This window comes from Pithys albifrons, chromosome 18, assembly GCF_047495875.1.
Source record: "Pithys albifrons albifrons isolate INPA30051 chromosome 18, PitAlb_v1, whole genome shotgun sequence".
Taxonomy (NCBI): domain Eukaryota; kingdom Metazoa; phylum Chordata; class Aves; order Passeriformes; family Thamnophilidae; genus Pithys; species Pithys albifrons.
Window position 1 is genome coordinate 11,334,047 of NC_092475.1, and position 11,516 is coordinate 11,345,562.

Sequence of the window (11,516 nt, forward strand, 5' to 3'; positions counted from 1 at the left end):
AGGATGAACTACAAGTTAAATTTAATTCAACCTTATTGGAAGGAAGTGTCTTTGGGAACATGTTGTGGTCAAATTGCAAAAGAATTTTTGACTTATAGGTGATAATGGTTTAGCAGGGCTCTTCCCTTCTGGGAAATGAAAATCACAGAAATTCATGTATAAACTGTCTCCCAAATCACAGATCCAAAGCTGCCTATTTTGCAAATAGTGAGGTTAAATCAAGATGCCTTTATTTAGTTTTTACATATTCTCCAGGCAAATTTTCTTATTGTAAGAACATGTTAATATAAAATGCAATATTCACAGCCCTTTATATGCTCAGTCTTTGTTTGATGTCTCTATAATTTAGGCAGCCATTTTGTGTTCAGGAAAAAAAATAAATAAAGAGGGGACATCCACTGCGGGATTTCTCCTGGAGACTTTGCCTCTGGATGTTACTGTGCTGTGGTTATTTCACTGCAGAGTGTCTGTCAGTCTGGATGCAGCTGTCTTTGTGTTGAACACTGAACTGTGAATTCAGCTCAACAGCTGCTTGTGTGATTCTACATCAGCATTTTTGCTTTGTACCCTCCAAGCTGTTGGTGAGCTCTAAACATGGGCAAGAGGGAGAAGGTGTAACCCAAGGCCTGGGACATTCCAGCACGCTGGGCAGAATCCCACATCCCATCCTCCCCTCCAAAACCCACGCACTACATCCTGCCATTGCTGTCTTTTCCTTCCCTACCCTCCTGAAATTCCCAGAGCTATTAACTAGGTCACAGGAGCTGGTCCCAATCCAGCAGTTTGTCTAATTGCCTTTTTATAGTATATTGTGCAACTCTTTATTATCCTGTCAGAGTTCCCTGCATGGTGCCAGAGGGGGGACAGGAGGCAGAGCTGGGATGGAGGGCACTGCTGTGCAGCCACTCGTGGGCGAGAGCATTGCTGGTGCTGCAGGGACAGCATTGGCCTGGGCCACAAACCCCGTGGTGGGGGGAAGGACAACTCCTTCCCACTCCTGGGATCACCTCTTTAGGTACCCAAATACATGTCCAGAGGGGTGGCTGTTCCTCTGAGAGCAACTGCCTGGGCAGATGTGACCATGGCATTTCTTGCCTGGTCAGGCAGAAGGTGCTCCTTGGTCTTCACGTTTTTACAGCTGGCAACTCTGCTGGAGAAGCCCTGCAGCAGATTTTAGGGAATTATTATGGATGAGCAAGGAGGCTGAGCAGAAATCAGAGGGTTACATGCCTGGATCTGGACACCCACACTTTTTGTGAGTATTGCAAAGGAGGATGAGGATGAACAAGCAGGATTTACAAGTCCCCCTTTACATGTGGTCACAATTTGCAGTGCAGTGTGTTTGTGGCAGTTCACAGCCCACCGAATGCCCAGGGGAATCAAATGGATTGGGAGCCTGGTGAGTAGTCACCAGAGAGTGATGCCAGTCCTGCTCCCAAATAATCACCTTTGTGCAACTGTCACTGTGCTGTGTCCCCCAGCAGCCTGGGGAGGGACTGGCAGTGAGGGCTGTGGAAACCTACCCAGAATTGTCCTTCCCTGCTCTCCTTAAATGATTTTTGAGCACGAATAGCTCTTTTCCCTCTGTTTATTAATCAGCCACAACCCCCATGAGCCTGTTCTGAAGAGATAAGGCAGAGTCACTCCTCTGACTGGATGTGCCCTTGCCTGGGGAGGCTGGAGGGTCTGGGTGAGCTGCTCCCCGCAGAAGTGGGGCTGCACACCCGCAGGGCTGCTCGGGGGGAGAGGGGGGGGGTACAGGAGACCCCCATACCCGCCCCGGGGAGCGGCTGCAGAGAAAGCAGTAAGTGCCAGAGCCCCCCGGCGTCAGCGCTGGCAGAGGGGAGGCTGCTGCTCGTTCTCAGGCTCGCTCTCTTTAGCTTCGTCTGAAACGATTTGCAGCTCAAGCGCCCCTCTGAGAGCCGCTAACCTTTGGATAAGGTTTGGCGCCGTTATCCTGCTTGGGTTAATTAGGACTTAGGGAGAGCCCAGGATTGACACGGCTGCCTCCATCCGTCGGTCTGTCGGTCCATTCATCCATCCACCCGCCCCTCCAGCTTGCACAGGCTCGCTCCGCTCCGGCTCCCCGGCGCGCTGCGGGCAGCGATGGGGAGAGAAGCAGAGGTAAATGCCCCGACTCTCCTCTCCATCTCCCCGACTCCGCTTTCCTCTCTTCGTCGTCCTCTTTCTCTATGCGTGCCGCCTCCCGCCCCTCTTTTCTGTGTGCTTTCTCCCCGATTTCAGCTGCAGGGAGAAGTTCATGGCGTGGGAAGGGGGTGTATCTTTTTTTTCCAGCCGCTGCTACAGAAAGTCTTTCTCTCCGTCTCCTGGAAACGGGGTAGGAGCGAAGCGCCGTCCCGGAGTCAGAGGGATCCCCGGGAGGGTGTTCCCAGCCGGGCAGAGTTGCGCCCCACCAGCGGGGAGGAGGGAGGCGTGTGCGGGCTCAGCTCCCGGCCTTAAAACCGGGTGGGCACAGCGGCAGCCCCCGCTCCCAGCTCTTGTAATCCTCGGACCCAGAACCTGAACTCCTCAGCACCCTCTGCATCCCCGCGCATCCCCCGCATCCCCGTTCCCCTCCTCAGGTTCCTACTCATTCCGACGAGGCTCAGCAGACCAGCGGTGCTCTGCGAGGTGTCACAGTGAGGGGTTCCCCGCGCAAAGAAGGGGCACAGCTGCGTCCAGCAGCTGGAAAAGAGACTCCCCCGAGCCGTGGCATCCCCAGCCGGAGGAACGGCCCCAGCCCGCCGCGGAGGACGAGGGTCCCACGGCCCTCTCAGGGGAGCCCCTCCCCCGGGGCAGCCTCTTGCACTGGCACCGTGAACCTGGACTTGTTTTCGAGATCCCTGAGGAGTTTTTTGTTTGGGGTTTTTGGTTGGTTAGTTGGCTTTTGGCGGGTTTTGTTTGGTTTTGGTGGGCTTGGGGTTTTCTTTTCATTGTGGTGTTCGTTTGGTTTTTTTGTTCGGATTTAATTGTTAGGGGTATTACTATTATTATTGATTGATTGATTTATCTTCGTTTGGGATTTTTTTTCCTAAGAGATATCTCCCGAGCCCGACACATCCGTGACAGGCTGGATGCTCAACGAGCAGCCGAAAGCCCATCTCCTCCACCCTTGGCATGAGCATACAAAGGCTTGGGTTGGAAGGGGCCTTTAAGATCATCAGGGTGGCTGGGAACCCCCTTCTCTCCCCCGCATCGAGGGGTGATGCCCGGCGGGGCAACCTTGGGGGGTACCAGGCGAAGTTTAGGGGTGCTGGGGCAGAGGTGGGGATGTGTCAGGGCGATTTGAGGAAATATTCACGCACCAGACAGAGGTTTGGATGAATTTTCGTTCCTTCTTCCCTGATGCCCTCTGCAGCCTCCAGAAACAGGGCTCCACGGCTTCTTTCACAACGAACTCGTCTTAGGATAAATAAAATCAGTAATAATAATTGAATAAAAAAGAAATCCTTGGATTAATCCCTCGAGATGTTCGTTGTAGCAGTCGTTTTCCAGGGCTGGGAAGAGATGAAACGGCCGCTGCGGTGACGGCCCGACCCCCTTTCATCCTTCTGCGCTTGATTTTAATTTTCCCCGGTTAAATCTCAGCCCGTCAAGACGATGCTAAAGCCCGGGCGAAACTGTTCTCTGCTCGGCTTTCTCGACCTATTTGTGCACTGACATGTAATAATTCCTCCGCAAAGCCAAGGATGCGCCCGTTCAGTCACCCTCCTCCTCCGCTGCTACCAAAACCCCCATTTTTGGGGGATCGGCTGTAGCAGCAGCTCCCCCATCCCTGCGCCGGGAGCCGGCAATAGCGGCTGAGAGACCCCTTAGGGGTAAAGTCCTCATTGGGGATATTTATTTGTTTTGGGGGTTTTGGTTTATTGGTGGGTGGTTTTTTGTTTGTTTTCGGGGGTTTTTTTGTCGCCTTTCAGCTTCTTCGCACACAATTTGCTTTTGAATTCTGTCAGGAAATTTTTTTAAAAAAAATGAAAGAAAGAAAGAGGGGATAAAAGGTATTTGAGGAGGGTATTTAAGGTTTTTTTCCCAAGGAGTTGGCGGACATTCCTTCCCCAACTCTGCTCAGTGCCGCAGCCCACCTGCAACCGCAGCTCGAGCACTCCCTTCCCTCTCCTTCAACAACGATATGGGGAAATAATTTAGCGCTGGCTTTTCCACTCATCTCTAGTGAAACAATGCTCTTTACCTCCCAAAATAGCAAACGAAACACAGATTCCACCCTCCCTCCCCCTGACTTTCAAAGGCCATATATATATAAAAAATGAAACAACGATTCAAGCTCTCTCCCTCCGCAGAGAGGACGTGCTTTTCCACACACCGCCCCCAAATACCATCGGTCTCCCTGTCATCCTGCGCTTGTGTGTGCCAGAGCACAGGACCGGGATATCCCGTTGCCGGTGTTGGCTGTGTTGGCTGCTCACCTCGGAAAAATTTAAAATAAATTAAAAATCGTAAGGCTTTTAACTTACAAAGGAGTATAAGCGTTTGGAAGCAAAACGAAAATATCAGTATTTTTCTTAAAAGAAGGAAAATCTCAGTATTAGCTGGTGGGGACCGAGAGCTCTGCACCGAGCATCCCGCCAGGTGCCGGTGCGGTCCAGGTGCGGTGCCGTCCGGCTACAGGCCCCGACCGGGAGCGGGGCCCCGTAACCCGCCGGTTTTGGAGCTCATGGATCATAGGAATCGTTACAGCCAGCTGAGCCCTCCCTCGCTGTGCTCGGATGGCCACTCATCACTGTGCCCCCTGGGCAGGACCCGTTGCCCAGGCCGCCCGCCGGCTCCGAAGGGGCTGTGCGTTTTTGGGGGGAGCAAAAAGAAAAAGAAGAGGGTGCGAGGAGAAAAATCCTGTTGAGAATAGATCGACAGACGTCTGTCCGCCTCTTCAGTGGAGCTCTTTTGTTTCTCCGTGGGGAAGGGGGCTGGCGGCCGAGGGCCTGCGGGCGGGTGAGGGCAGGTGCGGGGCAGGTGACGGGCAGGGTGGGCAGCGCAGGGGCTGCGGAGCCGGGGAGGGGGGGGGGGGGGAAAGGGGGATCCGCGCTGCGGTGCTGCTGGCGGGGCCCGGCGGGCGTGGGTGGGGCGGGGGGGGGAGTGCGGGGAGGCTGGGCTTGGCCGGGGAGGCTGGTACCTCCCCCAGAAATGCAGCAATTCTCTCCCCTCTCCTCTTCTCTCCGCGAGGTGGGCGCACTGCGATGGAGACGCGGCGCACTCTGCCAGGGGCTTGCACTGCCCGTCTGGTGACACCCGCCGGCTGCTGACAGCCCCCATCCCGCCTGGCTCGCCCCTCCATCCCGCCGCGGGGCCCGGCGGAGCGGCGCAGAACAGCGCGGAGCGGGCAGCGGGGCGTGCGGGCCCGCTCCCCCCGCAGCGGTGTCATGCCCCTGGGCACCCCGGCCGGGAGCCGCCCGCACTGCACCGGGACGCGGAGGTAGCGGCTCGGAGCAGCACCTCCACAGCCGCCCCAAACCGGGCGCCCTGGTCCCGTCCGTCCCTCCGGTCCCGTCCGCTGCTCCGCTGCCCGCCCGCCCCGTCGGGTTTTTCCTTCGCTGAGGATCCGCGAGCCGCGGAGTCACCCGAGCCGCAGCCATGGCCACCCTCCTCCGCAGCAAGCTCTCCAACGTGGCCACCTCGGTGTCCCACAAATCCCAGGCGAAGATGAGCGGAATGTTCGCCAGGATGGGCTTCCAGGCGGCCACCGACGAGGAGGCGGTGGGTTTCGCCCACTGCGACGACCTGGACATGGAGCATCGGCAGGGGCTGCAGATGGACATCCTCAAGTCCGAGGGCGGCGAGGAGGGCGCGGAGACGCCCCTGGAGGGGGACATCCACTACCAGCGGGATGGCACCGGGCCCCTGCCGCCCTCCGCCTCCAAGGAGGCCTGCTCTGAGCTCTCCGGGCAGGGCAAGCCCAAGATCACCGCATGGGAGGCGGGATGGAACGTCACCAACGCCATCCAGGTACCGTCGCCGCCGCGCCGCCACCGCCGCCGGGCACCGGGCAGCGCTCACTGATCCCGGTCCAGCGTCGCGACCCGCGCCTGGCCGGCGGCCGCGGGCTAATCACAAACCCCATTTAGGGGAAAGGGAAAGAGGGGAGGAAAGGGCATAGAAGGGGGAAAAATAGGTGAAAACAGAGAAAAAATAGGGGGGAGGGAGAAAAATAAAGAAATATTTTTTAAAAAGGAAACTAAAAGCCCTCAACACAATTCTCTGTTTTGCCCCCCACGCCCAGCAGGGCACAGTACCAGGGAGGTGCCTGGGCCCCAGCCCCGTCCTGCTGTGCCTCCAACGGGGCCAGGGCTGGCTGGTGTCCCTGTTGGGTTGCCCCAGCACATGGGTCAGGGGCGAGGGGGGACAGGGAGCCTGGGGAGTGACTGGGCTGGTGATGGGGTTGCACCGAGGTGGGCCCAGTCTGGCCCTTTTGGAGGTCTTGGTGCACTGAGAGGGGCTGAGGACAATGAGAGTAGAGACTGGGGCACAGCCTGGGCACTGAAACTCTGCTCGCCGTTTCTGGCTGCTGCGGGGTGAGATCATGCGGGCGTGCGGGTGTGACCGTGGGGGTGGCACGTCACCGAGAAAGGGGGGTGCGTCACCGTGTGTGGCCATGGCTGTGTGGCGTGACTGTGTGACCGAATGCGTGGGTGTGATGGTGGTGCCAGCGAGACCGCGAGTGCACACGTGACTGTGACGCTGCGGCTGCGTGTGCTCGGCTGCGGGCGTGGGCCTGGTCCCCTCTGCCATCGAGCAACACGGTTTCCATTTTGTCTCTTTCTAGGGGATGTTTGTTCTGGGCCTGCCCTATGCCATCCTTCACGGTGGATACCTAGGACTCTTTTTAATAATTTTTGCTGCAGTGGTTTGCTGCTACACTGGGAAAATCCTTATTGCCTGTCTTTACGAAGAGAATGAGGATGGGGAGATAGTCAGGGTGAGAGACTCCTACGTGGACATCGCGAACGCGTGCTGCGCGCCCCAGTTCCCCACCCTTGGGGGCAGAATCGTGAACGTGGCTCAGATCATTGAACTGGTCATGACCTGCATCCTCTATGTGGTGGTCAGTGGGAACCTGATGTACAACAGTTTCCCCAACCTGCCCGTCTCCCAGAAGTCGTGGTCCATCATTGCCACGGCAGTGCTCCTGCCTTGTGCTTTCTTGAAGAACCTCAAGGCAGTCTCCAAGTTCAGTTTGCTCTGCACATTAGCCCACTTTGTCATCAACATCTTGGTGATTGCCTACTGCCTCTCCAGGGCACGCGACTGGGCCTGGGACAAAGTCAAGTTTTACATTGATGTAAAGAAGTTTCCCATCTCCATTGGCATCATTGTCTTCAGCTACACCTCTCAGATCTTTCTGCCTTCCTTGGAGGGGAACATGCAGAACCCCAAGGAGTTTCATTGCATGATGAACTGGACTCACATAGCAGCTTGCATCCTTAAAGGACTCTTTGCCTTGGTCGCCTACCTGACCTGGGCTGATGAGACCAAGGAGGTCATTACAGACAACTTGCCATCCACCATTAGGGCAGTAGTCAACATTTTCTTGGTGGCCAAAGCCTTGCTCTCGTACCCCTTGCCGTTCTTTGCAGCTGTGGAAGTCCTGGAGCGGTCCCTTTTCCAAGATGGAAACAGGGCTTTCTTCCCCAACTGCTATGGAGGTGATGGGCGGCTCAAATCCTGGGGGCTCACCCTCAGATGTGCCCTGGTAGTTTTCACCCTGCTCATGGCTATCTATGTCCCCCATTTTGCTCTCTTGATGGGTCTTACTGGGAGCCTGACAGGTGCAGGGCTCTGTTTCCTGCTCCCCAGTCTTTTCCACCTCAAACTCTTGTGGAGGAAGCTCTTGTGGCACCATGTCTTCTTTGATGTCGCCATTTTTGTCATAGGTGGTATCTGCAGCATCTCTGGGTTCATTCACTCTTTAGAAGGCCTCATAGAGGCCTTCAGAACCAATGCTGAAGACTAAGGAGGGGCCAGAGTTGGGTGCAGGAAGAGAATTGCATCGAACATCTGCATAGTCAAATAATTCTGCATCCCTTTAATGGAAAGAGTCATTATTTTCGTTACGTGCATCCAACAAATTCTATGTCATAGAATCTGCAAAGTAAAGGAAATAAGATGAGGTGAAAGTGCTCGCCCTGATGTCTTTTTAAATAAGCTGAGATTGAAATATATTTTTTCGTCATTTAGATTTTTTTGAAGGAAATTATCTGGTGCCCCACCCCTATCTCCTCACTCGTTGCCTGAAGCTTGGCCCCCCACAAATGGCCTGTTGGGAAACAGTTGCAGTTTTCAATACTCCTTACAGATATGCAATTCAGTGTTTCAGGAGCTGAAACACAGGTGCCAATCCAATGGGTTTGGGTCACTGTGCTCACAAACAGGAGCAAACCCACTGTGGGTGCTGGGAGCACAAACCTTCGTTTTACACTTTGTGAGATGGATGTAGATGAGACCCAGATTGTATGACCAGCCCAACAAGCCCAAGCAGCGGCTGACAACCAGCGATGCCACTTACCTGCAATGTTTACACCGTTGTCACATAGATGTCAGGACTGCTCAATTCTTCCATCCGAATCCACACCGAGGAACGAGGAACGGAGCTTCCCATCAACTACAATGCATTGCCTCTGGTTGAAACTGCAGCCCTGGAGTCCTCTTCTCAGTGACTTATGTTTCGTTTCATTTTAACAACCGTTATTTCTAAATTATGAAAAGCTAAAAAAAAAATTAAAAGTAATAATATATTGTTGGATTTGATGTCGTTCAGGACACAGGAACAAAACTACGACACAATTCATTCTGTGCAATCTACCAGATCCGTGGAGCTGTTTCCAATGTACGTGTGGTGTCATTGTGGTAAATAAGATGAAAAATGTATATCAGAAAAAAATCTATCTTTAACATATAATGTGGTACATAAATATATCGAACAATAAAGAGAAAACATAGATGACAAGGCTGGTCTGGTTCATGGGAGCTCGGAGGGCAGGGCAGGGGCAGAGGCAGGTTCATTCTCCCCCTATCTGGGGTAACACACATCCCGGGTGGGGAGAGCACCGAGTTGTAGTCAGCCGTGGGATTAAGCTGTTTGCAAGAGGTAGGATACCTGTTTTGGGAAGGGGTCGACTTACAGCTGGGGATGGGGCTGCTTTCACCCCTCCCAGCTTTGCTTTTACCCTGCAGGGCTCAGAATGCAGGGATGGATGGAGTTTGAAGATATACCCCGAGGTTTTTGTTCTTGTGAAGAAGGAGGGAAGCAAAACCTCTCACAAACGAGTAAAAGGAGAGAAATAAACGAAATAAAGGGCTGGGGGTACCCCTGGTATGAAGTGAACTCACGAACCCTGCCCACGAGTGCGGAGCGTGATACTGACCCCCCCCCCAGCGGAGGCGGCGTTCCCCACTGCGAGGATCAGTCCCACACTCCACACCTGCGATCAAAAACACATCGATTTACACAGATTAAAAAGCTACAATAGCTAATTGTCCGTCCCCTGCCGCTACACAGCGACGATGAGGACGGGGGGGACCTACAGACAGCGCTCGCAGAGCACAGGCACAGCGGAGATCCCCGTGGGGCTCCTATTATTGCCCTCAAATCACGCGGAGCCCCGGGAGGGGTTGGGGTGTCCCCCCATTGCCTCCGCGCGGTCCGGTGGCAGCGGGCAGCTCCGCAATGCAGTACCGGGACCGGAAGGGGGGTGTTGGCACAAGCCGGGAAAAGGGCTGCGGGCAGGAGCGGGGAATGTCCCTGCCTGGAGGAAACCGCATTTCGGGCGATTTCCCGGGCAGCCTCCGAAAGAACAAACGGGAGCTGTGAGGTCTATTCCGTGTGGAGACAGGCACGTGTGGCGCCGTGTGTGGGTGAGGGTGGAGGGCATTGTGGTGGGGCGCCTGACTCCCGGACGAGCCGCATTTCCCCTCCTGTTGCCCCCTTTCTTGGGGATATCCAGCTCTGTCCTGTTCTAAACCTCATCTACACCCACATCCCCATCATCTGCATCCTCACTCCTATACCCATCCTCATCATTTTCATCCTCATCACCCCTACCCCCATCCCGGTGCAAGTGACCCCTGATTGCCGCCCCGCCGCAGGAATCGGCAGCCCGATCAGACACCCCCCGGCCGCCTCCGCCCGCCGCCAGCCCGGGGCCGCCGCGGAGGCGCAGCGCCCTCGCCCGACGGCGCGTCTGGCACGGAGCCACCGCATCCACCCGCCGGGATACGGGATGTGCCCGGCCCGGAGCCGCCGCATCCACCCGTCCGGGATGAGGGGAGTGAGCACGCCTGGGGAGCGCTTCTCTTCAGGTGTGCCAGCTCTTTTTTCTTCTGCCCTGAGGTCTCTGTTCCAGCTCTGTTTTCTGCCCAGGGCGATGATAAGGGAGCAGCATGGGAGGAGGTGCAACCCACCTCCCTGCCTTGTGCAGGGCTGAGATAACCCCTCGGATTCTGGGAATAAATGGAGAGCTGAGGAGCCCGGCGGGCTAACACACTCCTCTGTACATCTGTGGTTTGCAACTGCTCTGCACGCAGTGGTTTTATGGTCTTTTTCTCTCTGTGTTTCCCAGTGGGGTAGCAAAGGGACACAGCCAGGCTGGCTGCCGTGCCATGCCATGCCATGCCATGCCATGCCATACCATGCCATGCCATGCCGTTCCATGCAGCAGCACAGCAGCTGGCTCTCCTCTCCTGCGGGCAGCTGCTTGTGTCTGGATACAGGATGCTCACAGACTAACCTGACCTGGTCTTTGTGTTTTACAGGGGCCAAATGTTCTCTGGTTCAGGACACGTGATGGTGGAAACCGTTTTATGAAGCTTTAATTTTTAAATCTAATTCAGGACTTTCCCCATTCTCCCCCCGCTTCCTTGTGGATGGAAGAGGCTCCTTCTCTGACTGTATTTGAGGCTGTAAGAAGATTCTTGCCCGTTTTGTGACAGTGGGGGGGGGGGAAAGTCAGGGCTCCTTGCTCCTGTGCTTCAGGGTGCAGAGCAGGGAAGCACGAGCAGAGTGCCCTCAGCCCCTGCAAGGGCACCCCAAATCCCCGAGTCCTGCCTTTCCTGCTTTCAGGAGATATCCCTGGCTGGAAGAACCCCGCGAGGCATCTCTGCCTCCCCCGTGATGCCCGGCAGGCGGCTGTGCGGCTCCCAGGGACGACAGGGCATCTCAGCGTCTGGCTCGCTGCAGTTTTCAGCTGTGGCGAAGTCAGCGATTACCCAGAGAGCCCCAACGGGCTTTGTCTCGCTGTCAGCTCTGCTCAAGCGCTTCTTCCCCGCCGTGCTCCTGCCGGGTGCCGACGGGAGCTCCCGGCTGACGTGCGAGCAGCTTGTGAAACGAGCCCGCTCAGCAAGCGGAGCGATAAGCCGAGGCTTTGTCCTCTAAATTTGTCCGTGGCTGGAGCGAGCGTGGCTGTTGGTGCAACCCTTGTGACTTGGGAACACGGGCAGCCCCTCCAGCCTGCAGCAGACATTTTGATGCTGTGCTAGTGCCAGTGGAAGCGTATGGGGACACTGCCGTG

At 55.7% G+C, this 11,516-nt stretch overlaps 1 protein-coding gene across 2 annotated transcripts; it reads left to right on the forward strand.

The window, feature by feature from the left end:
• Nucleotides 1-1,231: 1,231 nt before the first annotated feature.
• SLC32A1 (solute carrier family 32 member 1) lies at nt 1,232-8,950 on the forward strand. 2 transcript variants are annotated; one of them, XM_071572805.1, is made up of 3 exons: nt 1,232-1,255; nt 5,179-5,958; nt 6,776-8,950. In XM_071572805.1, the coding sequence occupies exons 2-3, from the start codon at nt 5,587-5,589 to the stop codon at nt 7,961-7,963; spliced, it is 1,560 nt and encodes a 519-aa protein (XP_071428906.1). In that variant the 5' UTR covers nt 1,232-1,255; nt 5,179-5,586; the 3' UTR covers nt 7,964-8,950. The 2 variants fall into 2 exon arrangements, with proteins under 2 accessions (XP_071428906.1, XP_071428907.1); XM_071572806.1 differs by lacking the exon at nt 1,232-1,255 and adding an exon at nt 4,431-4,454.
• Nucleotides 8,951-11,516: the final 2,566 nt, after the last annotated feature.

Coding starts and splice junctions, on each gene's coding strand:
- SLC32A1 (XM_071572805.1), top strand. CDS start 5,587: ATGGCCACCCTCCTCCGCAGCAAGCTCTCCAACGTGGCCACCTCGGTG. Junction 5,959..6,775: donor ACGTCACCAACGCCATCCAG/GTACCGTCGCCG, acceptor GTCTCTTTCTAG/GGGATGTTTGTTCTGGGCCT.